General features: G+C 72.4%; 3 protein-coding genes across 3 annotated transcripts in view; 2 read left to right on the forward strand and 1 right to left on the reverse strand.

Moving 5' to 3' along the window:
• The window catches only part of AURANDRAFT_60673 (hypothetical protein), a gene marked incomplete at both ends in the record, with an annotated part of 5218 nt that extends 2012 nt beyond the window's left edge, over window positions 1-3206 (forward strand). The window contains 4 exons of the mRNA XM_009034093.1: window positions 45-287; window positions 428-1032; window positions 2079-2169; window positions 2436-3206. Of these exons, the coding sequence (XP_009032341.1) occupies window positions 45-287; window positions 428-1032; window positions 2079-2169; window positions 2436-3206 (1710 nt within the window). The remainder of the gene's footprint in view (window positions 1-44; window positions 288-427; window positions 1033-2078; window positions 2170-2435) is intronic.
• A 1170-nt stretch (window positions 3207-4376) lies between these two features.
• On the forward strand, window positions 4377-5471 carry AURANDRAFT_60674 (hypothetical protein; the record flags this gene model as incomplete). The annotated part of the gene is made up of 1 exon (XM_009034094.1): window positions 4377-5471. The coding sequence occupies one exon, from the start codon at window positions 4377-4379 to the stop codon at window positions 5469-5471; it is 1095 nt and encodes a 364-aa protein (XP_009032342.1).
• A 6419-nt stretch (window positions 5472-11890) lies between these two features.
• AURANDRAFT_10430 (hypothetical protein) overlaps window positions 11891-12962 on the reverse strand; it is a gene marked incomplete at both ends in the record, with an annotated part of 2476 nt that continues 1404 nt past the window's right edge. The window contains 3 exons of the mRNA XM_009033908.1: window positions 11891-12241; window positions 12405-12467; window positions 12525-12639. Of these exons, the coding sequence (XP_009032156.1) occupies window positions 11891-12241; window positions 12405-12467; window positions 12525-12639 (529 nt within the window). The remainder of the gene's footprint in view (window positions 12242-12404; window positions 12468-12524; window positions 12640-12962) is intronic.

The raw sequence follows: 12962 nt of genomic DNA on the forward strand, positions 1-12962 counted from the left end.
AGGAGCGGGCCGGCGCGCTCCGGGGCGAGGTCGCGCGGCTCCAGGCCGAGCTCCCGGAGCAGCGCGCGGCCGGCGCCGTCGAGGTCGACGAGACGCTCGCGAAGCTGCGGGCGGAGCGCACGACCGCGGCGGCAGCGAGCGCCGAGGCCCTGCGCCAGCTCCGCGACGAGCTCACGGGCGACGCGAAGCGGAAGCTCGCGGACGCGGCGGCCGCGCGCGACGCCGCGGTCGCGCACACCGAGGCCGCGCACGCCGCGAACCTCCAGGCCGCGCTCGAGGCGCTCCGCGTCCAGGGCGACCGGAACCGCGAGGCGACCCCCGAGGCCGACGCCGCGCGGCGCGCGGCGCTCGACGCGCTCGAGGCGCGGCTCCGCGGCGAGCACGCCGAAGAGCTCGAGGACCTCCGCGGCGAGCGGAGCGCACGCAGCGCCTCGACGCGTCGGCGCTCCAGTTCGCCGCGGAGCTGCGCCTCGCCGTCGAGGAGGCCGAGCTTCGCAAGGACCGCGAGCGCCGCGACGCCGTCGACGCCGCGGAGGCGCGGCTCCGCGACGAATTCGCGCTCGCGGCGGGGGCCGAGCGGAGCCGCCTCGACGACGGCAAGAAGCAGGCCCTCGAGTCGCCCGCGTCGGCCCACGCGGGCGCCCTCGCGGCCGTCGCGTCGGACCGCGAGGCCGCGCTCGAGCAGGCCGTCGTGCGCGAGCGCCTCGCGGCGGCCGACGACGTCGCCAAGGCGCAGCGCGCGGGCGCGGAGAGCCTCGCGGCGCAGCTCGAGCGGCCTAGTTCGACGCCGAGCTCGCGGACCGCGAGGCCGACTGGCGCCGCGACGCGGACGCGCGCGTCGCCGCGCGCGGCCGACGCGTCGGCCGCGCGCGACCGCGACGCGCTCGAGCGCGACCTGGCGGAGCGGAGCGCCGAGGCCGCGCGGGGTGACGCGGCGGCGCTCGAGGTCGAGCGCCAGGCGGCGCTGCTCGAGGCGCGGTCCGCGTTCGAAGCCGCGCTCGAGGCCGCGCTCGAGGCCGCGTCGCCCGCGCCGTCCGGCGACGCGCCGGAGCCGGACCGCGCCCCGACGGCGCCCGCGGCGCGTCGCGCTCGCGGCGCGTCGCGCTCGCGGCGCGTCCCGCCGCAGCCCGCCGCTGCGCCGCTGAGGCATCTGCGGCCGCGACGCGCTCGCCCCCTCCGCGCTCCCGGAGCCTACGCGCTCAGGCGTGCATAGTCTAAGGGGCTCCGAATCTTAGGCCGCCTCGCGCGCGGCCTCCTTCGCGCCGCGGTGCTCACTTGCGCAGGCCGACGTTGAAGGCGATGCCGGGGAGCAGGCCGTACTTGAAGAAGGCGACGGTGCCCGGGCGGTAGTCCGCGGGCACCTGGTCGAGCATGTAGGCGCCGCTGTCGGAGATGTAGGTGCCGATCTGCTCGAAGATGCAGCGCTTCGCCGCGGGCTCCTCCTCGTCCTCCGTGAGGTCGACGGGCTCCTCGTCGTCGTCGTCCGCGACGCCGCGCTTGCGCTTGAGGTCCTTGGTCTTGGCGGGCTTGCCCTCGGCGGGCTTGGGCTTGGCGCCCTTCTTCGTGGCGGGCTTGGGCGCGGCGCCCTTGCCCGCGGCGGGCTTGGCCTTGTCGGCGTCCTCCTCCTCGGCGTCCGGCTCGTCGTCGTCGTCCTCGCCCGACTCCTCGCGCTCCTCGTCCTCGCCCGACTCCTCGCGCGCCTTGCGCGCCTTGCGCGCCTTGCGCTCCTCGCGCGCCTTGCGCTCGCGCTGCTCGGCCTCGCGGTCCTCCTTGCGCTGCAGGAGCTTGCGCTCGCGCTTCGCGGCCTTGACCTCCTTGTCATCGTCGCTCTCCACGAGGGTGGCCCAGGTGGTGTGCCGATCGCGGATGATCTTGTTGAACTCGGCGAACTCGTCGTCGTAGAAGGCGCGGAGGAGCGCCCGGTCCTCGTCGCTCAGGTCCTTGGAGCTCCCCATGTCCAGGAACGTCTGCGCGCTGACGTAGCACGCTGGCCAGAGCTCGGACAGCCGCGACATCGCCATGCCGGCGTCCATCGACAGGGACGAGAGCCGCGGGATGGTCACGCCCTCCTTGCGCAGGTGCGCCACGAAGGCCTTGATCGACCGGCAGTGCCGGTTGGCGCGCTTGTCCTCGAGGAAAAGCGAGTTCAGCTCCAGCGACAGCGCGACGGTGAGCTTGCCCTCCTCGGCTTGAGACTCGGCCGACTTCTTGGTGGCGGACAGCAGGGCGTGGACGAGCTCGTTGAGGCGGTGGCTGGAGGCCATGGCGTGCTGTCGGGTGGGTTATCGAGGCTGGTTGGGCTGCGGGTCTTAGAGAGCGTTCGAGGATCGTGTCGAGGTTGGCGTTAATTACGACTGCAAGATCATCCCACGGAGCTGCACAGCCCGTAAAGTTGGCGCGTTTATTTTCGCTTCGCGATGGACGGGAGGATCCAGCCCGGCGACCGGGTGCTGGGTCGCTACCGGACGGACGAGTACCGCGCGACGGTGCTCGCCGCGGACGGCGACGACGACGACGTCGTCGTCGAGTGGGCGCCGCCGCACAACAAGTGGGGGCCGGCGACCCTGAAACGGCGGGACGTGCGCTTCGTGTCGCGGCCCAAGCCCGAGCACCCGCTGTCGACGCTGCTGCCCGGGCGGCTCGAGGACGGGTCCGGCGACCTCGTCGAGCTCGACGCGGCCTACGACGCCTGCGACGCCGTGGGCATCTTCTTCGCGTCCGGAGACACGCCGCCGCGCGCGACGGAGGCCGTCGTCGCCGCGCGCGACGCGCTCCGGCGGCAACGGAAACGCCTGGGCCTGGCCCTCGTCGAGTTCGACCCGGCGGAGACGGCCATCTGCCGGCACCGCGCCAAGGTCCCGGGCGACTGCTATTCCGTGCCGGCCGCGAACGTCGGCCTCGTCGTCGCGCATTTCAACCTGATGGAGGCCTGCCGCGTGCGCGAGCTCCCGAGCCTCTGCGTCGTCGACCCGGCGTCGGGCCGCATCCTGACCTACGACGGCATGGACGCGCTCGACGAGCTGCCCGAGGGCTTCCCCTGGGACGGGTTCCGGTCGGCGCGGACGGTGAAAATCGAGCGCAAGGCGCGGGCCATGACGGTCTTCGCCTACTTCGCCGGCGCGCTGCTCGCCGGCGTCGGCGCCTACCGGGTCGGCGGGTGGCTGAGCTCCCTGCTCCCCGGCGCGCCGGCCGAGGAGGCCCTGTGAGCCGCGCGCGCGCGAAACGCGCGCGCGCCTTACGGGGGTTCGAGTCCGGCGACGAAGGCCGCGAGGGCGTCGGCGGCCCGCGTCGCGTCCGTCGCGTTGCCGCCGAAGAGCTCCTCGAAGGTGAGGGCGAGCCAGGGCACGCGCGGGAGCCGCGGCCGCGCGACGCGGTCGAGCCAGTCGTGGAAGCCGTGGCGCGCGGGCGCGGCGTCGCATTTGGCGCAGGGGCACTCGGCGTAGTAGGGGGACCCGCGGAGGGCCGCGCGGTACCCGGCGAGCGTCCGCGGCTGCGCGTCCGCGACGATTTGGACCGCCTCCGGCGGGAACCCGAGGCTCGCGACGCACTTGGGGAACTCGAAGCGCCGGAAGTTCGAGTAGCGCCGCGCGGCCTCGTCGACGCGCTCGAGCTGGACGACGGCGACGGAGCTCTGGCGCAGGTACTCGAAGACCTGGGGCGACGTCGTCCCGTCGACGGTTCGTCTCCTTCGGGCGCGGGCGGACGCGCGGGCGTCACGTTGAAGCTCGTGTAGACGGGGAAGACCTTGTGGGCGAAGAGGCAGCGCCCGCCGCAGGCCGCGGCGCCGCGCGCGGCCTCGTCGCAGGCGATGCGCCGCACGCGACGCACGAAGCCGTAGGCGGCGCCGAGCGTCTTGCCGTCGGCGTGGAGCGCGCGGAGGCGCTCCGCGGTGCCGGCGCGCACGGCGCCGCGCTTCCTGAGCGTCGTGACGACGGACGACACGTACTTGGGCGGCTCCTCGCACGGGGTCACGAGCGGCTCGAGCGTCCGGGCGTCGAACCTGAGCGACGCGTGACCGAACGTTTGCGTAAAAGCCGCGCCGGCGTCCGCGCAGCGCCGTTTTGCAGCCGCTCGTCCCGTTGCGCGCGACGCCGAGGAGCCGCTCGCCGGGGTCGAAGAGCTCGCCGGCGGCGACGATGCACGGATCGAGCTTGCCGAGCATCTTGTTGAGCTCCGACGACCCGCTGCCGTGGTCCGAGAGGACCGCGAGCAGGTCGACGGCCGCGGCGACCCGCAGCAGGACGAGCCAGCGCATGAGATCTATCGATCTGCCCATCCCCTTCGATGCGGGCAGCCCATGCCCTTTTAGCAAGAACGGCACCGTTGCCAAAATTGAACTTATTTATAAATAATTACAGCACTATGGGCAGCCAAGGATGATGCGTCGCCTCGTCCGGGCGGCGCTGGCGGCGTGCGCTACGCGCGGCGCCTCGGGCGTCGACCCGCGGCGCGCCGTGTTCCTCCACGTGAATCAATGCGGCGGCGGGAGCTTCATGGCTTGGATGACGCGCTACAGCAAGTGGTGCCATGAGGCCGACGGGCGTTTCTGCGGCGTGCTCGAGCATGTCTGCACGCTCCAGAGCTTCGAGGACGGCGAGCGCGAGGATGGTCCGAAGCACGGTGTGGATCCGACGGCGTGCGGCGACCGGATCCGCGATCTCGCCGCGAGGAACTGCTCGTTCGTCGAACTGCACCACTACGACGCGCGCGTCGCGGCGGCCTTCGAGCGGCTCGGGTACGCGGCGCTCACCGTGGTGCGCGAGCCCGTGGCCCTCGCCGAGTCCCGCACGAATAAGCTCGCGACGCGCGGCAAGGCCTTGGCGGCGGGCGACGGCGCGCCGTTCGCGTGCTCGGGCCCGGACTGCGCGGCGCCCGCCGCGGGCGGCGCCACCTGGGACGACGTCGCGTGGACCCACGGGACGCCCCTGCTCCCGGCGCGCTTCCTGAGCCTCTGCGACGGCGACGTGCTCGCGCGGTGCGCCTTCGCGGGCGACGCGGATTTCGGCGCGCTCGCGAACGCGTCGCAATTCTGGCCCGCCGAGACGCCCCGCGCGGGGGGGCGCGACGACGCCGCCTGCCGCCGGCCCGAGGTCCGGTCCGCCGCCCTGGAGCGCCTGCGGGATTTCGCCGTCGTCGGCACGACGGAGCGCCTCGCGGACACCGCGCTCGCGTTCGCGCTCCGCTTCGGCCTCGACGTCGACGGCCTCGCCCGCGCCGTCGAGGGCGCCTCGCGCCGCAACCCCTCGGTCCACTACTTCCGCCTCTCCGAGGCCACGCGCCGCGCGTTCGCGAACACCGCGCGCGTCGACGCCGCGCTCCACGACGCGGCCGCGGCGAAGCTCGACGCGTTGCTCGAGCGGCGCCGCGCGCGCGGGGCGGAGGCCTTCGACGACCGGCGCCGCCGCTTCTTCGCCGACGCGGCGCTCCCGCCGCCGCCGCCGCTCGCGCCGCCGCGCGCGCGGCGCCGGTGACTCGCCGCGGCGCCGGTCGACGCGCGCGCGTCTTCTCCATCGACCATCGACCCCGTGGCAGCCCGCTCGCGCGCGAGGGCCTCGAGCCGCGCCATGGAGCAGGATCTCACCCTCGAGGAGGACTTCGAGGCGAGCATTCGACATTTGCCGAGCATCTTGTTGAGCTCCGACGACCCGCTGCCGTGGTCCGAGAGGACCGCGAGCAGGTCGACGGCCGCGGCGACCCGCAGCAGGACGAGCCAGCGCATGTCGATGCGGACTGCCCATGCCGTCGATGCGGGCAGCCCATGCCCTTTTAGCAAGAACGGCACCGTCGCCTAAATGAAGTTTATTAGGGTCCCTACAGCACTCGCTTAAGGTGTGCTGGACATTTGCGGGCAGCCATGGGCCGGCCGGAGCGGCGGAAGGTGGGCTCCATCTTCGTGGAGATCGGGGACGAGCACAGCGAGACGGCGATGGCCGAGGTGCTGAGCGTCGACTACGACGAGGCCGGCCTCTACGGCCGCGAGTTCGACGACGTCAGCGACGAGGAGGCGCCCGCGGCCGTCGCCGCGCGGGCCTGCAAGGAGCACGTGTCCGTCGCGACGCGCGTCTTCTTCCGCGAGCTCGGCCCCCCGCCGACGCCGTCGGCGCCCACGCCGCCCGGCGCCGTCGAGGAGCGGCTCGTCGAAGCGGAGCGCGACGTCGACGGCGAGCGGAAGCGCGTCGTCGACTACGGCGTCTGGCTCGAGTCCCAGGAGTACGAGGACGACCTCAAGTTCATCAACGCGGACTTTGTCGAGTTCGAGGTCGGCGCGACGAAGCTGCTCATGGAGCAGGAGCGCGGGCTCGGCAAGGGCGGCCACGTCTGGGACGGCGCGTACGTGCTCACGGAGGCGCTCCTCGTCATGCCGCCCAAGAACCTACAGAAGGAGGGCGCGACGGTGTTGGAGCTCGGCGCGGGCGCGGGGCTCACGGGCATCGCCGTCGCGCTCCACAACCCGTCCGCGCGCGTGACGATCACGGACGGCGACGGCGGCGTCGTGGACCTCCTCGAGCGCAACCTGCGCCGCAACCGCTGCGCCGCGTCGACGAAGCGCCTGACCTGGACGCAGGACGACGGCGAACCCCGGAACGGCCAGAGCGAGGAGAGCTGGCGGCCCGCGGCGCCCGGCGGCGACGAGCAACCGACGCCGCCGGTCAAGTTCGACGTCATCCTCGCCGCGGAGGCCGTCGCGCCCATCTACGACGCCGCGGCCCTCGTCGCGACGCTCAAGAGGCACGCCCACGCGACGACGCAGATCCGCATGGTCTGCAAGGACGGCAAGTGGCCCGACCACGCGAAGTTCTTCTACGAGCTGCTGGCCGCGGACTTCGCCTACACCGCCGAGAAGCCGACGTCGAAGCTCAAGGCCTCCTACTTCTCCCTCGTCTCCGCCGCGCTCAAGAAGAAGCCGCCGCCGGACCCGTTCTCCGACGAGGCCTGCACGTCCGTCGCCGCCGCGACCGCGGAGCCGCCCGCGGACGCGCCCGCGCCCGCGGCGGACCCCGAGACGTCGACCCCGGCGCCGTGACCGCGCCCCGTGCGGCCGCGCGCAACGTAACCGAAGTCGCGTCGACGAGGCAGAGCGCGTCGAGGACGAGCGCCGCGCCGCGGCGTCCCTCGCCCCGCGGTCGTCGCCGTCCTCTCCCACAAGCACAGTTACGCGGCCGCCGCAGGCGCGCCCCGAGTCCGGGCCGCGCGACGGGGGCGCGCGGGCGCGCTCTAGAAGACGTAGAGGTACAGTGATCGGCCGAGCAGCGAGACGAGCAGTAAGACGAGCGCGTTGATCGCGCGCGCCTCGTTCTTGTCCATCATGTAGATGCCGGACCAGAGCGCGTAGTGGTAGTACTTGAGCCGCACGTAGTCGCCGACGCCGCGCAGCTTCGACGGCGACGGCGCCGTCACCCAGACGCCGTCCGAGGCCATGGCTCGTTTGTGTTGTGCCGTGGACCGACGCGCTCAGCGACGCGCGCGTTTTTTATCTGTCGTTGCGCGTGCGCGCGCGGCCTCGCAGGCGCGAGCTCACACAGACGTTCTCAGCGCGTTTCGAGCGCACGTTGGTAGCGTTGGCAGCGTGTCGACGCAGCGTGAGCGCGATACGGCGGCGAGGCAAAGTTATCCTTCAACATCGCTTTATTCGTGTAAAAGTGTAAAGGCGGGCAGCCATGACCAAGCTCGTCTTCCTGAACCGCGCGGACCGCAAGGAGCGCCGGCGGATCAAGAAGAAGAACGCCGCGATTCGCGCGAGAAAAAAGATCCTCGCGGAGCTGCCGTCGGCGCGGCCCGTGAAGCCGAGCGCGCCGCAGCTGCCCGTCCCACGGTCCGACGAGATCCAGGCGGCCGCCGACGCCTTCACCTGGTTCCGCGACCGCGGCGAGGCCGACGCGAAGCCCGGGCCCGGCTGGTCGTTCCTCGCGTCCGCCGGCTGGTCGCCCTTCGACGCCGCGCAGGCCGAGAAGCTCGAGGACGCCCTCGTGGTCGGGGCCAAGCGGCTCGTCAAGGTCCCCGCGGGCGCGTCGCTGCTGGAGCGCGCGGCCGTCGATTTGGACCGCATGCTGCTCCTCGATCCCGTGCTCGCGGACGTCCTGTGCGCCGGCGGCGCGCTGCCGCCGGCGCTGCCCGTGCGGCGCACCGGGAGCCCTCGTCGCGTCAAACTCTGGAGATACTCGCTCGACGACTCGGAAGCCCCGGAGCTTCCCCTCGACGAGGACGACAGCGAGTTGCTGAGTTTGGCGTCGCAGAACGGCCGGCCCTGCGTCGTCCTGTACGACAGCGCGCGCGCGGTCGTCGTCGACCTCGGCGCGAACCGCTGGTCCGACGGGCTCTGGGCCCTGGGCTTGGACGACGAAGCCGGCGACCAGGGCGGCTGCGTGGCGCGCGACGACGAGGTGCTCGAAAGGAAGGATGGCGCCGCCGACGAGGCGCTCGTCGCCCAGCTCACGGCCATGGGCTTCGGCCGGACCATGGCCGCGGACGCGCTCGCGCAGACGCGCGGCGACGTCGAGGACGCCGCGCTCCTCCTCATCGGGACGTAAATCAATCGGGGAGTGTGTAAAATGTCGGGGAGCCCGCGCGGTCGCGCGGCCAAACGGGGGCGTGTCTCACGCCTTGACGAGCTTGAGCATGTAGATGTTGGCGATGACGGAGAAGAGGAGCGCGCCGCCGAGCATCCAGGCGGCCTCGCGGTAGAAGAAGGACTTCGGCTTCCGCGGGCCGTCGGCGTCGGCGTCGCGGCCGCCCCGCGCGCCGCGGCCGCCGCGGCCGCGGCCGCCCCCGCGGCCGCCGCGGCCCCGGCCGCCGCCGCGGCCGCCGCGGCCGCCGCCGCGGCCGCCCTTGCCCTTGCCCCAGGCGCCGCCCTTGCCCTCGAGGAAGAGGGCCCGGCCGCCCTGGCGGTAGGCCGCGACCTTGGCCGTCGCGTCGTCGTCGCCGCCGCGCGCGGCCGCGAAGACCGCCTCCGCGCCCGCCGGGTCGTCGAGGCCCGCGTGCTGCGCGTAGAGCGCGAACTTGGCCCGCTTCACGGCCTCCGTCGCGACGTCGTCGTCGTCGCGCCAGGCGCGGATGACCTGCTTCGCGTCGTCGACCGTGATCTCGAGGGCCACGGCCAGCGTGCCCGGCCGGAGGTGCGGCGGCCGGCGGCCCGGCGGCGGCAGCGTCTTCTTCACGAAGCCCGCGGCCGCGGAGTCCCGGAGCCGGCCCAGCGTGTGGAAGAGCCGCAGCGCGTGCTTGTCGCCGCGGTCCCGCGCGGCGAAGAGGTCCGCCGACGCCGCGAGCGACAGGCCCAGGGCCTTGGCGACCGCGTCGACGTCGAAGGGCGCCGCCGCCGTCGCCCGCAGGCTCGCCTGCTTCTTCCGCAGCTCGAGGCCCGAGTTCTTCTTCTTCGGCGACGGCGGCGACGACCCGGGCTGCGACGCCGGGATCACGAGCGCCCCCTGGCCCGCCGCCGTCGCCTGCTTGAAGCACTTGCGGTAGAACGCGTCGCGGTCGTCGTCGGCCGCGCAGACGAACGCCGCGGGCAGGCCGCTCCAGACCTCGCCCCCCGGCACCGTCTCGCCCTTGAGGACCTGGGACCCCTGGACGAGCACGCCGCAGGGCTCCATGGTCGCGCCGGGCATGCACACGGACTCCGCGCGCATGGAACAGCCCGCGCCGATGGACACGGGCGCGAATTTCACGACCATGTTCTCCACCGTGTGGCACGTGATGTCGCAGCCCTCGCCCGTGGACCCGTAGTCGCCGATGGACAGCAGGTCGAATTCTAAAACCGCGCCGTAGAAGAGGCAGCAGTCCTCGCCGATCGTCGCGCCGAGCGCGTTGAGCACCATGGGCGCTAGGCACGTGCCCTGGATCGCGTCCAGGCACGCGTCCGCGCAGGACCCTAAAGTCATCATGAGCACCCACTTGTGGTGCAGGTCCCCGTAGTACTCCGTGTCGAGCTCGTCGTAGGTGCCGATGACCAGATTCTTCGCCAGCGCCAGGAACCCCAGATTCCCGAGCTGCGCGCCGACGAAGGCCAGAAACGCCGCGAGGAAGTTGCCCGCGAGGCCGGACCGCGCGTACCAAAACGCGCCGACGGGCGCGAGCTCGAGCAGCGACTGCACGGGCTCCAGCAGCATGGCCGACCCGGCGCAGAAGAGGTTGAAGGCGTAGAACGTCGCGAAGTCGCGGTGCGCGGCCAGCGCCGCGAGCACGCGCGCGCGGTCCTTCTCCGGGAGCTTCGACGTGCCCGCCTCGACGTCGCCCTGGTACTTGAGCAGGACCGGCGCGCCCCGCACCTTGCCCGTGGAGATGGACGTCGCCGGGAAGACGTGGTGCTTGGGCCCGAACGTGCACCTGGGCGGGGAAACGGGTCAAGAGCTCCTCTCTCGGCCGTTTCCCGCTCGGTTCGGCTGATTTTTGGACGAGCGATCATAGCCCTTTCGAAGCGTGGACCCTTTCTCTGGAACGATCGCGCGCGGAACACAGCGAACTTGAATCACCCTTTCCCTGCCCTGAAGGCGCACGTGCCCGTGACCGCGCGCTTCTCGACGACGACGCCGCCGAGCAGCGTGCTGTGGTCCAGCACGTTCGCGCCCTCCTCGACGACGATCATCGCGTCCTCCTCCTCGTCGCTCGGGTGGAGCACGACGCAGGACCCGAAGACGACCTCGTCGCCCACGGAGATGAGGTCGAACTCGACGCAGTCGAAGAAGTCGATGTTCACGCGCGACCCGATTTTCGCGCCGAGCATGCGGAACTTGGCGCTGAGCAGCTCCGTGTTCACGTAGGGCTCCGTCGCGCCGCAGAAGAAGGGGTGGTGCACGAGGCGGTCCAGGAGCCAGCGGCGGAAGCAGTCCGCCGTGTCCGCCGGGTCGCGCGGCCCGGGCTCGAAGGACCCCACGAAGACCTTCTTCGCGAGCACCGTGAGCACGAAGAAGGTCTCGCACTGGGCGACGCGCGCGACCCAGACGACGGCAACGGCGACGACGGCGATCTGGCTGTAGGTCCGCGTCGCCGGGTCGACCAAGGCGACGAGGCCCTCGCACGCCTTGAGCGCCGCGAACGTCGCGCAGCCCTCGAGCAAAAGCAGGAGCGGCACGCCGACGAGATACTGCGAGACGCGCAGCGCGGTCCGCCGCGCCCGCGGCGTCTTCGCCTTGAGCGGCAGGACGTCGTCCACGGGCGACTCGAGCGCGGCGCCGCCGACGGACGACAGCCCGTCCAACTTGTGGTCGTCGGGCACGACGCCGCCGGCGCCGAGGCTCGACCGCGGCTCGAGGCGCGCGCCGGCGCCTAAACCCACGGGCGCGAGCACGAGCTCGCCGCAGTCGACGAAGTGGGGCGCGACGCGCGCGCACGCCCTCGCGCGCGAGTGCGCGCCCAACGTCACGAACTTGGGGTCCTCGACCTCGACGCCGCTGTCGAGGACGGCGTCGTCGCCGACGGTGGCGCCGCACAGGCCGTAGAACGTGCCTAACGCCGGCGTGCCCGCGAGGTAGGTCGCGAGGCATTTCGCCGCGAAACGCGTCGCGTGTTTGGCCGAGAGCCACGACAGGTACTTGGCGCTCCAGAGGGGGATCTTCAGCACGAAGGTCGCGGGCACGTCGGGCGCGAGGAGCTGGTTCGCGATGATGGCGATGGCGCAGAGGTAGACCATGGTCATGAGCGTCGCGAAGGGCAGCCCTAGGAACGCGGCCGCGAGCGCGCCGCCGCGCTGGTAGACGGCCCAGACGACGACGTGCGTCGGCAGGCCGCCGAGCTGGTTCAGCGACAGGGCCCAGAGCGCGACGCCGGCCTGGCCCGCGATCACCGTCGCGTTCGCCGTCGACGAGTAGCCCTTGAAGGCCCGCCGCGCGTCGTCGGCCGTCGGCGCCTTGCCCGACGCCTTCTTCGACAGCTTCGGCATCGAGTCCGCGAAGACGGCCAGCGCCTGGATCGTCGGGTGCATGTACATGGCCGTGCCCGGCAGCGACTTGAGGCCGAGCTCGAGGCGGAGCCGCGTCGTCGCGCGGCCCGCCAGGAGCGAGTTGCCCCCCAAAGCGACGAAGTCGCCGAGCGCGGAGATGGGCGTGTCGTCGTAGCCCAGGAGCTCCTGCCAGACGGCCTCGATGACCTTCTCCGTGCGGCTCTCGCAGGGCACGAAGTCGCCCTCGCCCATGCCCAGATCCGCGGGCGGCGGCGGCAGCCGCTTCCGGTCGAGCTTGCCCCGCGACGTCACGGGCATCGCGTCCAACTGGACGACGACGGACGGCGCCGCGTAGGCCGGCAGCAGCTCCTTGGCGCTGTCCAGGGCCTACGACGCGTGACGGTGACGTTTGTTCCCACCCCAAATCTCTCGAACATCGCCACGTGACGCCGTCCGGGGCCTCCTCGCTCAGCTCCTTGCTCTCGAGGATCGCGCAGTCGCCCTCCGTCGTCGCGTTCCCGAGGACGACCTGTGGGGCGATAGGTTTCCCGAGCCGAGGGGGGCGATGGTTTCCCGAGGGGTGGGGTGTTTCCTCTCCCGATCCGCGGCGCGCGTCGTTCAAGTATCGAGTTCCGCGCGGGGCGGCGACGTAGCCGACGAGCTTCGCGCGCGGCGTGCCCGCGTCGAGGAGCGCCGCGGCCGACGAGCCGACGTCGTGGTGCGCCCGCAGCGCCGCGGCGACGTCGTCGAGCTCGATGCGGAACCTACGTTGCTTTGCGTTTCCAGGAGGCATGTCCTCTCCGAGGCTCGTTCGGGGGGGGTCGCCCCGGCCGGAGCGACGGAGGCATGTGCTCTCCGAGGCTCGTTCGGGGGGTCGCCCCGGCCGGAGCGACAGAGGCATGTCCTCTCCGAGGCTCGTTCGGGGGGTCGCCCGGCCGGAGCGACGGATGCATGTCCCCTCCGAGGCTCGTTCAAACTTTGCATTCTCATGAGGCGTGATACAGACTGGTGTTGCGCACATAGCTAGCGGCTAGCGGGAACTGTCCATCTGATCATGACTCCGATATTTTGAAATCTCATTCCATCA

The sequence above is a fragment of the Aureococcus anophagefferens genome, assembly GCF_000186865.1.
Source record: "Aureococcus anophagefferens unplaced genomic scaffold AURANscaffold_1, whole genome shotgun sequence".
NCBI lineage: Eukaryota > Pelagophyceae > Pelagomonadales > Pelagomonadaceae > Aureococcus > Aureococcus anophagefferens.